This window comes from Strix aluco, chromosome 3 (assembly GCF_031877795.1).
Source record: "Strix aluco isolate bStrAlu1 chromosome 3, bStrAlu1.hap1, whole genome shotgun sequence".
Classification (NCBI taxonomy): Eukaryota; Metazoa; Chordata; class Aves; order Strigiformes; family Strigidae; genus Strix; species Strix aluco.
Window position 1 is genome coordinate 64,809,958 of NC_133933.1, and position 14,958 is coordinate 64,824,915.

The 14,958-nt window shown below is 42.2% G+C and overlaps 1 protein-coding gene across 1 annotated transcript in view; it reads right to left on the reverse strand.

Annotated features, from left to right (window-relative positions):
- The window catches only part of AIG1 (androgen induced 1), a 129,224-nt gene extending 124,301 nt beyond the window's left edge, over positions 1–4,923 (reverse strand). The window contains exon 1 of the mRNA XM_074818897.1: positions 4,294–4,923. Within this exon, the coding sequence (XP_074674998.1) occupies positions 4,294–4,434 (141 nt within the window). The 5' untranslated portion in view covers positions 4,435–4,923. The remainder of the gene's footprint in view (positions 1–4,293) is intronic.
- Between the last annotated feature and the right edge of the window lie 10,035 nt (positions 4,924–14,958).

Here is a 14,958-nt window from a genome sequence, read left to right on the forward strand (position 1 = left end):
ATACACAGACATCCTGCTATTTCTTTCAAGAGAATAATAAAAGTATAAGGACAGGTAGATTTATATATGAGCAAAATCAATTCCTCTCTAGCTTTGGCTGCCCTGAATCAAGTCATATGAACACCCACATTAACATTCTGTTATTCAAAACAGGATCATTAATCATAATCATAAAACATAAAACTTGAGACTGCTTCCAAAAATCTAGCCTTGCTTTTTGTCTCTGTAACTACCCTGTTCAGCCTATCAGAGAGACCTTAAGATTGAAAAAAAACCCCCAAACAGTATTTTGTTAATGCATGCATATGTATGTGCAATAGTACCTTGGTTTACTCTAGCTTCTTTGAGGAATAAGGTTTTCACAGAAACTGCACAATGAAAACTAGAACCTATTTAGACCAGTGCATCCCTTACCAAGGAGATACATACTTATTTTAACTCTAAGCTACTTTTCTGCAAATCATCACACACACCCAAACATCAGAAGGAGAACTGGACTTCTTTCAGCACCCACAGGCTCCATTTTATTCCAAAATACAAATTCTATTTGGTTTTGCTTCCTCTGATAACAACTGTAAGAGAGCCAAGAAAAACTGAAGAACTTAACCCTTGCAACAGCAAGGGTCCTGCCATTTTAGACAAGTTGGTGCAACAGATCCCTCATCAAATACGCATTTATAAAGGCAGGTGTGTGATTGCAGGGTATGCAGGGTGACCTAGTTATCTTTAATTCAAGTACTATTACCTTTAATTCAGCTACTCTGAGTATTGAACAAAGAGTGGTACAAGTAGGGAAAATTTCCGAGTGACTTACATAGCTGACAAACTTGTTGCAAAGAATCATTTTGTACTGGCACCATTTTCACCCTAACTTAACTTTCAACTGTGAGGTTCAACAATGAATTTATGGGTTGTGACGCAGGACAGCGCAGTCCTACAGCAGTCCACTAATAAAGCGTAAAATGGTGAATCTGCCAAAGACAGCTATACAAGAAATTTTAGCCACATCTCTTGAAATATCCTGTCTGAATCCAGTTCTTTGTCATTTTCCCCAGAACTAACATCAGGGCTTGGTTTGTGTTGAGGCTAAATGAAAGCAACGTTGTAGTTCTGAACTAGCCTGAATGTTCAGTTCAATAATCTGATCTGCTGGGCCCACTGACTGATCTTGGTAGCGACTCTTACCTCTTCGTACCTCAGTGTCCCACTCTATAAATGACAAAAAGGATACTGCTCTCTTTTCAGAAGTGTTTTGGAATCCACAGGTACTAGGCAGATACCTTTACCATCTTTGGAATAAGCAAGATAAATATCTACCACCTCTCCATACCAGGGAGAAAGTCTGAAGTGGAGAAATGATTGTTAGCAGCAACAGTGAGAAGCATTACCAGTGTAACAGCAAAACATACTTCCAGTACATTGCCTCATAAACCAGAAAAATATTTAATTGACATGGGTGTTTTAGGAATGTTGCCATCACATTCACAACTGCAAAAAACCTTGAGTCATCAGAACGACAGCAGTTAAAAGAAGTAATCAGCTGCGCTTATTTTCCTTCTTAACTCAAGGACAGGGGAGATTAAGCATGAATATTACCATCCAAGAAAATCTTATGTAGGTATGAACATCCAAAATATTACGGACGGACAGGGATATTACAGTCTTTAGCTTTGTATTAAACAACTTCCTCATAATGCTCAACTGTGAACAGTGTGAGGGATGTAGGTCTACTCTTCAGATTAATGAATACATTTAGAATACTTTACCGTGTTTTGTATTTTAGAGTCCAAACTACTAGTTTTTCATAATTCAACTCAAAATTATATTGCCTGCAGATTAGCGTAAATCATTTCACACAGCACCTCTGCAAAGCCAGCTACCTAAATCTTGAAGACATTTATTGATGCTGAGACTGGAAAAGAATGTCCCTTTACAAATGGGCAGATAAAAAAAAAAAAAAAAACAAACAAATTACTTCTCAGATTCAAGTCATAAACTCACTTTTCTCAAAAACTGGTAGCAGTTTTTGGAAACAGAAAGAACTTCTACGTGCTTCTGTGATGTCAAAGATGAAATCTCTGCTTGTGGAGGTACAATCTGTAGCAAGCACACACGTCTGCCAAGACTCTGGCATTGATGATATTTTGTCTAGACAGCCTTTGAATGTGACTGACACAGGCACACTGCACATGGTTGAGGAAACTGAAACTTATGGAAGAGCTTTTCAAGACTTAAGTCAACATACAGTATTTTGGAAATATGCCTAACATCCTCCAACCACACCTCCTGGTATCCTCCTCAGGAATCTAACAGGTTTTGTTTCTTCAAGTCTCCCAGTTGTTCCAAGAGACAGAAAGCTAGATTTGCTTAGATAAGATGCTACCAGGGCCATCTGGACATAAGTAGACACTGTCAGCAAGTGGAGAGGTCTGTGTGCTGGCTAATCACCAAGAAAGGCATTCAAGTCCTTGAATTGTGTGTTATGTGGAAGGATTGAAGACTGTAAGGAATTGCTAACCTTTTCTCAACTATCGGACTTGACTATGAGAAACACATGACAACTATTAGCTAAAAAACAGAAACGACTAGCTACAGTTGGTAACTGTTGTAGACATTTTAGCAAGCACTATTTACCCTTGCCCTTTTGGGCCATGACAGAAGTAGCCTGAACCATGTATGTGCTTTGATGGGAAAGTCCACATGAACTTGCCACAGACAGCAGGCAGTAATTTTTGAGAAATGATGAATATCGCGTACTGTCAGATGTTATTTTCACTGCATGGCAGCCTTAGGTCACTTGATCCTCAAGTGACCGTCAGGGCTAGGAGAACAGAGAAAAAGGTGAAGGAGACTCAAAGACAAGATCATTGGCTTTTAGCTTTAGTTGGTTCACTTCCAACTCAACTGCCACTAAAGTCAACAGTTCCCCCCTAACTTACAGGGACTTGATGCTAACCTCTATCAATTAATATTACTGACAGTACTGTTCAGCAGCCCAAAAGGAAAAAAAAATAAATCAGATTCTAGTTTGCCTTCCAGAAAAACAACAGGCCTTAAGATGCCCTTTTACAGTCGCAGTAAAAGCACTAGTTATAGCTGTGGATACTCAAGAGATCCAGCAAAGTTCTGGCACCCAACACAAAAATTATCCTGGCTAAATGCAAAATACAGTAGGTGCTGCTTCTCTCCAAACAAAATATGGGCCTCAATGAACCTTAGCTTAATCCCAATACAGAAATTTGCACACTTGACCTGCCAGGTTAATAGTGTTTGAGTTTGGTCTCCAAACTCACAAACTCAACCTACTGACTGGATATGAAATGAGTAGGCAATAATAGCAGTACTTGTGAATCTACACTGACGTTCTGAAAGAGGTTTTATCACTGGAAAGCACTGCAATACTTGCATTTTGGGACTTTTCTGTAACTCAGTAGGAACTGCAGAATTTCTCACCTATTTACACTGTGGATCCAAAGAAAAAAACCTATTTTGATCTAAGTACTAGGTGTAAGTTGGCTACGGTATTTCTGAAGCAGACACCAAGTTTCTCCTCCCATCTCCTCTCTATCTCCCGCCCCCTCTCCTCCCACCTGCACTAGGGGAGCACTGTTGTGGAGTCATCAAGGCTAGAAAGCTCGGGGCAAAAGCAACCCCAGGCCCGCACCTGGTGTCTTCCAGCAGGCCAGCATGCTTGTGGCTGTTCCAGATCTGGACCCTTATGAAGAAAAGTGAAATGAAACATCTTTTGTTTCGTAGGGTCGTTTATGGATTTGCAACCAAAACTAGCTGGATCCAGCAAGCTGAGTTGCCCATTTTTTGTGTCAACTCTCACACACTGGCACCTGTTGGAGATGGATTCCTCAGAAGGGTCAAAGGAAGCAAGACATGTTTTCTATTTTGACAGCCCACGGCAGCCAGATGCCGGGACCAGCAGGTTCTGGTGGGTGTTTATTGTCAGCCATTAAAGAAGGCGAAACACAGCATCAGCACCGCGGTGACGGGGCGTCAGGCGCACCTTCCCCACGGCCTCTCACACGCAGCAGCCCCTCGGCTTTGTCCGTGTCTTTCTCCGCTCAAGCCACCGGGCTCCGCTGCCGCGGTGTCCGGCCGGCTCCTCTCACGGCCGGCCCTGGAGTCACAAATGTCGCTGTCCCCGCTTTAAGGTCACCTCATGGCGCTGCCGTCGAGCAGGGCCGCCGCCTCGGGGGGCCGCGATGCGCCCGAGTGGGGCCGCGGCCGTTCAACCGGCAGCCTGAGGGAGGGGGCAGGGCCACGGGCGCCGGCGGCACTTACCAGGTCTATGAAGGTCAGAAATTTCCAGCTGCCTCCATAGGTCTGATGAGCCGGCATGTCAATGGCCTTGTAATTGCACAGGATGGAGCAATAGGACAGGAGGATGGCGGCGCGCAGCACCTGGCAGGGCACCAGCGCCATGTTGCACGGCTGCGCCGGGGCGGCGGCGGGCTGCGAGCCAGACCGGGGTGCACTTCCGTGTGTGCGCGCGTGTCTGTGTGTGTGTGTGTGTGCGTGTGTGTGCGCCCGTGCGGGAGCGACTCCCAGCGCCCCCGCGCCGCGCTCGGCCCCGGCCGGGGCGGAGCGGGGCGGCGGGGCCACGCTGTGCAGCGGCGCGGGGCAGGCGGGGTTGGAGGGGTGGTTGGCGGCGGCGGTGCCGGCGCTGCTGGCAGCAGCCTGGCCGGTGGGCTCGGCGCGCTCCCGAGCCGCGACTCCGCGGCCGGGCCGGGCGGGAAGTGCGGGGTCGGGGCTGCGGCGGCGCGGCCCTGCCCGAGGGACCCGCGTCCCTCCGCCGCGCTGCCCGCGGGAGGGCACGACTTTGAGCACGGGCAGCCAGTTATCTGCAAAAGCTGGTCGCCCGGATTTTCAAGCAAAAAATAACAACGCGTCAGCAGTGACGGGGCCCAGCCGCGGGACCGCGAAGCGCCGCCGCGCGCATCTGCCGGCGGGGAAGCCGCGGCCGCGCGGGGAGCGGCGGGGGGCGGGGCAGCGCCCGCGCCGCCCGCTGACCCCGCCGGAGCCAATGGGCGGCGGGCTGGGGGCGCGCGGCGGGCCTTGGGGCAGGTGTCGCTGCCCCGCGCGCTGCGGGGGTGGCAGGGCCGTGTGGGGGCGCGCGCGGCGGGCGGCTGGGAGGGGGCCGCCCGGGAGAGGCCGCCGCGCTGGGGGCGGCGGGGTCCGGCGTCCGCCATGCTGCCGCTCCGCGGTGACCGTACGCTGTCCGTACGGCTGCCCGCCGGGGAGAGCAGAGTTGTCCTGACGTGTGTGTTTGTGAGGCGCAGCCAAGCGTTCGTGTCTCCATTCAACACACACACATGCACAGAGACACACAGATTTGCTAGAAGGGCGCTTTCCAATACCTGCAGCAACCGTAAAACAGGGGAACCTCACTACCCCTGGGTGAAAGCGTTGGTGGAGTACCAGTAAGGAATCACCATGTCTGTCAGCAGGGGTTTCATCACCAAGGGGATTCTTGATGCTAGGAGCAACCAAGGGGGTCTTGTGCTTGGACTTCTACACCCTGAAAAGGAAAGGGTCTTAAAGTGCTTGATTGCAGAGTAAATATTAAATTGCTCCACCATCTGCAAAAAAATATTTTAAAGGGAAAAAAAACCCATCAGCAGTGATGTCTGGGATTGGATAGACAAAACCACTTCTACAAACACCATCTCCATACATCTATCTTCTGAAATAAATATTTGAACAATAGGGTGCTTCATCATAGTTCAGCTACTGGAAGGTAGAAAGAATCAATGACTGCGCAATGCGTTCCCTGCTTTTATTCCATTACACAGAGTCAAAGCCTCTTCATCTAGTATCCACTGTGCTCAAGCTCTGCAAAAATTAAGGGCTTTTAGGAGAACACACGCTAGCAGCTATCCTAAATCAAATTAGCACGGTTTAAGATCTCTGCTTATGCAGAGGAATTTTATGTCGGGCATGGACAAAGAATCCTCCAGAAGCATGGAGCATCCATTTCCCACCAGATCCTTTAGGTTATCTCACCTATCAGTTCACAGCCCCAGCAAGCACATTGAGCAGTTGGGCTCTTCTGTTGTTTGTGGCTCATATTTTAGTCTTACAGGCTGATAGGGCTTGGTCTCACAGAAGTCTCAAGGTTCAGTGTAAGAGGTCTCTGAGTGAAATGTGATGGTCTGCAATATACCAGGAGACCAGAGTAATAAAATTAGCAGTGTGACCTAATACAGGTGGATCTGTAAAGCACCACAGTTGCTGCTGAGGACCTGATGTCTGTACTGTATGTATTGCAGGGGGTTTAACTTCAAAATGGTTCTTCTCTGGACCTGTGGACTGAATATTCATTAGTGGCTGGAGTGCATTAAGTGAACCCCTGGGGCACATCTTCTGGTTTGGTTTTATTCAAAAGGAGTCCAGCTTGCTTTCTGAAACTCTGTCAAGTTATAAACCAGAGCACAATATCAGTCCAGATGATCGGAAGATTTACTTCTAAAATACACTCATCTGAACTTTAGTGTTACTGTAGAGGCACCAAGTCTTGCTGGGCTTGAGGCTTAAGCTCTCAAAGGCAAATTACTCTGTGCGGACCTCTGCTGATTACATACCCATGCATGCCCTTGTGTCTTCTGATCAGCCTCTGACAGGAAGAGTATGGGGTTGTCTAAGCCTTAGGCAGTCTGTCCCCTACTTTTCTAGCTGCACCTCCTCCTCTGATGTACAGGAACTCACTCCCTGGGTCACCTTTATGTCACTAATGAGGCACCACAGGCATTAACTGAACATAACTTGATAACCGCCATTCTTGGTTTGCCTTTTAGTCACATGTATTTAAACATCCTCCAGGGTTACAGCATCCTCAAAACTTTTAAAAAAGTGAAAAACTACCCAGGCTTTTTGGAGCCCCATTTGAATACTCTTCAGTTCTACTCTCCACTCCTCCACAGAAATCTCAGCAAAGCTCACAGAAAATCTTAACCTTGTACCATGAAAAACACTCACTCGGCCTTGTAAGCCAAGGTGGAAGTCTAAATGAAGCAGAATGTATAAACACTCTTGTTCCCCATTTTTTTTCTTTCAGTCAAGAAAATCTCAAAGCAGGCTAACTAACATGCCAGGCTCAGCCAAGCTTCTTCCTGGTCAAAGACTCTTCTTTATTATGCATTTCTAGACCTTTGAAAGGAAATGTAACTCCTTTGTGGGTGGGTTCTTTGTGCCTGTGTCCTTTCTAAAGAAGTATCTGTTGAATCTCTGGCCAGTATTATAATAAGGGCTAATTAGATTGTGGGCTGCCATTAGCCTTTATGTGCTACTGTGGACTTTATACTCCCTATCTATTGAGAGACAAGCAGCACAGTCTTTTGTGACTGTGGTTGAAATGAGTTTGCAGTGGATTTTATTTTCCTTTGGATTTAATTTTTTTCAGTAAAGTAAAAATGATTACTAATTTGCCCTTTATATTGCTATATGACTGCAACTTTTTGGTACTTTGTAAAATGTTTACATTTCAGGTTTTTGATTAACTGCATAAATTATATTAAGGTAGACTATGAACATGTAAAATATGATACTTAGTGCTAGCCTGTGATGTTTCAGATCCTGATGTTTAAATATTTCTTTGTATGCAAATTATGAAAAGCCTCAACTGAATAAGGCACATACTGTAAGTTTGTTTGAAAGTCGAAGTTTGACGTGGGTCATACTCGTCATTCAGTAGAGATGAGAAATGGCTTTAGAAAGGAGAGAGAGTCCGAAGCACTGGTACGTCCGGGATGGGAGATGTTAATAAATGCTGTCTACTACAGAGGGGGGAGGAAGCAAGGTGTCTAAAAATCTGTCAGAGAACTGAGTGGAAAAAAGACCTAAAAAGGTGGGTTTCCCATCCAATTGTTAATATAAAAGGAGTAGCATGATGGTTTTGCTACTTGGCACCTTGGCAGAATAAAGTGTAACATCTTGAAGTCCAAGTTTTAATCTTTTCAATGCAGGCTAGCAGATGAGAACGCTTAAAGAATATTTTGGTGATGGTGTTTCTTGTTGTTTTTTTTTTTTCTTCTTGAAAGGAATAACACTGGAATTTCTGAACAGCATTATATTTTGTGAATATCAAAGATATTTATGAATACTGGTGAATGATCTTTGAGAGATGTTTTGAGACCCGTGAGTTTCCTTTTCTTAAGCAATTATTTTAAATGCAGATGAGTTGTTTACAAGTAATTATGCCACAAGCAGTTGCCTCCAAAGCAATAAGCATAATAATGCATGCTTGAACTCATAGGAAATTGGTAATATTGCTTCATCACAATGTCTTCATGGCGATGCACCTGATACTGCAATTTCTGGTATTTGAGGCAGAGAGTACAAACTGTGCCAAGGTAAGTGTACTTGGATGTGCAGGAGTGTTACTCCCACGTGAGCAGACATGCAGAAATTAAGCTTTCTTGCAATGAACATAAGTGAAATTATTGAAACATTGCAAGTTAAAAATCAACAGGAAATTATTGAGAAAAAGCTTGCCTGTGCCTAAGAGAAGAGTTTTTAGAAATGTTCTCAATTGATATGTATATATTTAATATATAGTTCTTCAGTTGGATGAACTGTCACTTGGGTAGTAAATGGCCCCACATACCAGAGGAGATTCAGCTGAAAATCTTTGGTAAAGACAGTTATCTGCTGTAACTGGTCCCGTTGTTAATACTACTAATAAAGTTTAGGCAAGTTTTTATTTCTTCATTTACTTTGAAGAGATATCAATGATAAAAATTGAAGGATGGGGAAAAACGATAATAAAAATGAAAAGACTGCATTTATACCAGGTATAAAGAACAATGTGTTTAATAAGACTTCTGGAACTACTTGTTTGTATGATGACTGACTGTTGCCAATTTAGTTTCAAGTTTACGTTTAAGAATAACAGTGAAGTTACTAATTTGGCATATTTTGTACTGAGTATTCTACTATATATATATATATGTATTTAACAATGGGAAATAGAGCTGGAGCAGAGATGACCAGGAGATAAGTGGAACAGTTTGGGGCAGCTGGAAATTAATTTATTCTCTCTGCAAGTTAAACATTACTTTATCCTGAAAGACCATGAACTTTCTTGCTATAAAGAAGAAATGAGCAGATAAAACTTGCTATGTTCATCCTCCCTGTTAAGTTAAAGTGATGATTTTATAAAGAAAAAGCCTTATTGTACAAATCAGGAGTTTTGAATGTGTAGTGAAGCGGGGACTGCATAAGCAGATTAACTTTTCTTCACATTTGGATCAGATACATTGTGTGCAAAAAGCTGTTTCATGGTAAGGATTTTATATCTTAATTTCATACGCTTTCTGCTGATTACATGGGGCAGTGTTAGTGCAGGAAGGGAAGGCAGGTAACAGGCCTCTGAGGTACAGAAGGACAATACCGACCAAGTATCCTACCAGCCCACAGATGATGGGGCCCTGTGTAAACCAGAGCAAACATTCTTCTGCTGTAGCATGCAGTCTCACAGAGGGATGTAGCCTTTGGGAATTGGTTTAGGTACATGCAGTGCACAGGTTATAAATTACCTGCTGTTTTAAGAGTTTACCCCTTATACTGCATCTACCTATCATCAAATTCTTGAACAGGCTGGATATGCAGTATTGTATAGAAATACCAGTGAACAGTAAAAAAGCAGAACTGCTTGTCATGGGGAAATATGAGTCAGCTTCTTATTCATTAAAAATTTGCAAAAGAAGACAAACAGAATTTCCACCAATAATTATAAAGACAGAAAATTTAATTCTGCGTGTAACTGTGTACTGAGTGTCTGCCTTCTCTTAGACCCTCTTGATAGAAGACAGTCCTGACATAACAGTTGTTACCAGGTACCTTTAAAACACATGAAATTCCACCTGAACATAAAATGCTGCTTACTGTCAGGATGGTTGAACATAGGAACATATTGCCTAGAGATGCTGTGGACTCTACATCTGTGGAGATACTCAAGACCTGTCTAGACACAGTCCTGGGCAACCTGCTGTAGCTGACGCTGCTTGAGCAGGGGAATTCAACTAGATAATCTCAAGAGGTCCCTTTCAACCTCAACCATTCCATGATGTTGCAGTGTAAATGGAGGTACATAAGTGACTGATGCGTAACTCACCAAGTCTGCCTCAACTTTCTGGGTTATCTTATTAAAATCAGTTCTCTGCTGGCTTAAATCCCCTAAGTGCATCACCATGCTACCTCCTCTGAACACCTGGGCAGAGGGGTTAGAGGTGGGTTGAGAGACAAGGAACAGGAATGATGCAGGTGTCTCACACCACTCTTCTAGCATTGCTTGCATAAAAGAGTTATATAATTGTTAATTTGTGCTGGAGACTTAATATGTATATTTTATGAATTGAATGGGAACAAATCTCTACCCCTAAATCACCAATCAAAAGTTGAAGAATTGTTTATCTGCACCCTAACTCTATCACAAATTCTCATCTCATGATTGAAGGTTCATCTCAGCAAGAACTATTTCTTCATTTATTTTAAAATTATAAATATGTAATTATACTTCACCCACTTATACTCTGGACTTCTGAGGAAACCTAAATTATTAAAAAATACAGCATTTTCTTAAATAAACCACAGATTTTTTTCTGTGACAGCTAACTCTAATGGGCAGCACTGGAAAACAGAGTAAACGTGAAGTATGTTCTATTGTGAATGGGTGAGTGATTTTCTGGTTCAGCTGCAGTGAAGTTTAACTGATCAAGGGAGAACAGTAATACGCACCTAATACACAGCCAGAATACAGAGGGCGTTTCATTCACTAGCAGAAAGACAGCACTGACTAGCAAGGACAATAGTAACCAAATACCCGTCTCAAAGATTGGGCATAGCATGTTCCTTAACTAGTTTGGCTTTGAGGACTTTGCAGAAGCTTGTATTGCATTTGGGTTGCCAAGCAAACCCGGAGGTGCCTACCGTTATCTGTTAGCCCCCCTGCAGGAGATGCTTATCCTTGCCAACTCCCCCTCTCTTGGTAGGAGTGACTCTCAGCAGAATGCCATGCTTCTGGCCTTTTACTATCTGCCTGACAATACAGCAGCAACCAGGCTCTCTCCATCACCAGCTGGAAGTTGTTGTTCTATCTAATTTTTTATTCTAGTGCTCATCCTCAAAATGTCTTTTACACAACTTGTAGAAACTGTTGTTTTCAGTATGTGCCTTTCCCTTCAATACAATCTGCTTCTGAAGGCTCACATTTCTCTGGGCTTACAATGGCAGGGGGTCTCTACCGTACTGTGATGATATTGCACTACAGATGGATCCATAGGATGGTTTTCCTGGATCCTGATGCTTTTTTTTTGTTGTTCCTCCATGTATTAAAAATGTTTGGTCAAAGCTGATTCATATTCGGGAAAAGGAGAACATGAACAAGAAATCTTTGGGCAAGGTCATGTCACCAGAGTAGCCTTTTTTTTTCTGCCTTCTCTCTTTTTAGTTCAGTCCATGGCTATACACATGGATTAAATCCCTTCCTTCTTCACTCATTTATACTCTTCCAGCCTCCTTTCAAATCTTGTTCTTAGACACACAAAGCCACTGTGGAAATAGTAGACAGAAAACTATTCCTGTAATTTCCTCACTTATTAATCTGCCATGTGTCTGTATTTCCATAACTAAAAGCCTCTTTTTAAATCAGCTTGGAAAAAAAAGCACAATAAAAACCTGAAAATGTAAGTGAAAAGGGAGACAAACACACATATTGATGTGATACAAAAACTGAATTGCAAACTGGGTTTAGGGAAACAAGCATGAATAACTTTCTCTGCTGTTTGTTCGGCTTTGTATATTTTTATAGTCTGATGATCACTTGAGATTAATTGCAGAGGATAGAATGATAATATGCTTTAAAGGAGAAAAGTAAGGGAGAAGCAGGAGGTCTAGACCAGCCTTCAGGGAGAAACTAGCTGTACACTATTGCATATTTGAGCTCTTAGATGAATTGCCACAAACACATGTATGAGTAAATGAACACATTGAAATTACTTTGGACTTTCTCACAACCACCTTTTTTTGTATTATGATTATGGCTACCCACTTGCAGGAACAAAAATAAAAACCAAATTATTTTGAGACAGCTACATCATGGTAATTTCTCTACAAGTGACTGAAATAAGTGTAATCCTCGCTTTCCTGAATGACAGCACTGTTGCAACAATGTACATAATCACTGCGGAGGACACCCTGGAATAATGGATGTTTGCAAAGAAAAACTAGTACTTAATATCCTTGGGAGAAGTTTGTCTGCCACAGCTCCTGCCCCTGAATCTCAGATTCACTAACCGAATGGACTAACCGCAAGTCACTTTGTTTTCTGTTTATAGAAGGAACACAATTGTGTACACTTCACAGATGCATCGTGAAGAGATGGCAATTTAAGCAGATGTGAAGCAGCATTATTACAAGGCTTAGCAGAATGATTACTAGCTAATAAAGTGCAATCGAGTAAACCAGAAGAAGAGGCTGAATTAGGATGTCTTTGCTGGAATTAATCTCAGAGACTGTAAATATGATAATTAGAATACCTTTGAAAGCCTTTAGGTGCCTTTTTGGAGCACATTAGCTGGTAAATCTGACTAGTTAGTAACTGGCAATTGCTAGGGATAATTGAAAATGCACAATACTTCAATTTTTTGCCAAAATATTCATGTGAATGGGGGTGGAAGAAATCCTGTTTATGAACATTTGGAAAAAAATATAGACTATTTTCAAGCATCTTCAAGTCTTCCATGTCCTCATGCAGCCACTGACCTAGCAGCTTTATCATTTATTAGCAGCCCAGATGGCACACTGGGATTCAGAACCCAATCTAAATCCTTGGAAGACTCCATTTAATTTTGGTTGGTTTAGGTTAATCACAAAACTGTCCTCTGTCTTCTGACCTAAGCAGTCCAAGCTTTGAGAGGTTTTTTATTTGGATTTTGTTTGTTTGTTTGGTGGTGGTATCCTAATATAAGAGATGCCCTTATCAGAGTAAATGATATCATGAATGTTTCCAGCAATGACTGGAGAGAGGGATTTTTAAAATAGCAGACATTCCTGATGGAAGCTGAGGAAATTCTGTATTTTTCACCTTGTCATTGAAAACATGTCCAAGTGTGTCTGTTATCCTGGTAAGGGATTCACTTTGGGACTACAGCTTGCTGCTTATGGTAGAACTGAACAGATACGTGCATTCAGATGGAAGAAGTCCACAAGTTTCTTTCAGGGCCAACACACCTAGTTAAAACCTTATTAACTGCAATAAAATGACATGTCTCTTGGGAATTACTAGTCTGTGATGAGGATAGGGTGTAATGCAGGTGAATGCAAACTACTAACATTCAGCATTCATAGAAATTTTAAATGGTTACCTAAGTCTCTATGAAAGGAATCTTCTTAATGTAGGAGTCATTTTTCAAGATGTTTGATATACTGGAACACTTAAGTACTACATCTTTTCCACTTTGATATAGTTCTCCTATCTTTCATGAATAAATTAATATGCCTAAATAACCCTGTAGTACTTTTATTAGAATTAGTCTACAAACAATTTCCTGAATCAGCTAACCATCTAAGTTTGTATTCAGTTTGAACACCTTCAGTGGGTCTCAGATGAAAATTTGACTCTTCTTCCTCTGAATTTAATGATACAGTTTCCACTGATAATGACGCATGATCAAGCCTGAGCTCATGTAACTTATTTATTCAAGGCCAGTGTTCTGGCATCATTAAAACATTAAAACCAATGCAGAGAGTGTAGTTTCTGTGCCACAACTGGAACACAATACATTTTGAGTAACATCATCATTCTCAGTACGAGCAGATATTCTTAGTTTTCACTAATGTGCCAGTAAGTTGAAAGGGAAAAGAAATAAATGTACAGAATATGAAAGCAAAACAAAAAGCAGATCAGAATTAAAGTGTACATGTAAATGAAAGTATGTGATAGTGGCAGGAAGTGATTGCATCCTAATTCCTCTGCCTTTTTTCCAGGTTTTGCATTATTTTCTAAACTCTAAAATTACAGAGATGGATCAGATAATTTTCATAAAACCAAAACAAACCCCAGTGTTATTATGTTGAGCAGATATACCATGTGGAGTTCGTTACCATTTGCTAATTTTCAATTCATTTATTAAGATCAGCTCTCATTTCTTAATTTTCAGTAATCAGTGTCACTCTGTTATGAAAGCACCTCTGCAGTCTAGACAGTACATACTCATTTATGTGATAAATAATGGATAAACACTGAGTGTGCCATTAGCCGTTAATGCAGTAGATTGATTCCCTGCAGCACATACTCTCCATCCTTGTTTTAGCACTTACGCCACCTGTCTCTTGCACTTACTGTATGATGCTTCAATAACACGAATGGGGTTCCCTGATCATTCTTAATTTAGCTCATTTTTATCATCTCATAAGTAGGTTGGCATTGCTATGACAGATGTGCAAATCAAAAGGTGCCTCACTGCTACCTTTATGATTGCTATCACTACTCTATCCAATGTTTTTAGCACAATAGAGATTACTTGTGGATAAACAGATAGAATCAGTAGACCTATTTTCTTTCCACAGATTTCCATTTAAGCACATCACTACAGCTTTGTCCAAGTGGCTGGGACAAAGACAAGTTACTTCAGGTCTCTGTTCCCATTTCCTGCAGCTGTAGGAACAGGGATTCAAATTGAATTAAACCAAATAATAGACAAATTAGATATCAGTAAGTCACCAGGACAGGTTGGCATTCAACCAAGATTTTGAAGGAACTCAAATGCAAAATTGCAGAACTGCTGGCCAAGTTGTCTCACAAATCTATAGAAACAGCCACTCTGCCAGACTGCCAGTGAAACTCCCACCTGCAAAAGGGGCTCTAAAAGAGCTCTGTGGAGCTACAGACCAATAAATGACTCCATTCCTGATTAGATAGTAGAGTATATCTTACAGAGTTAAGATACT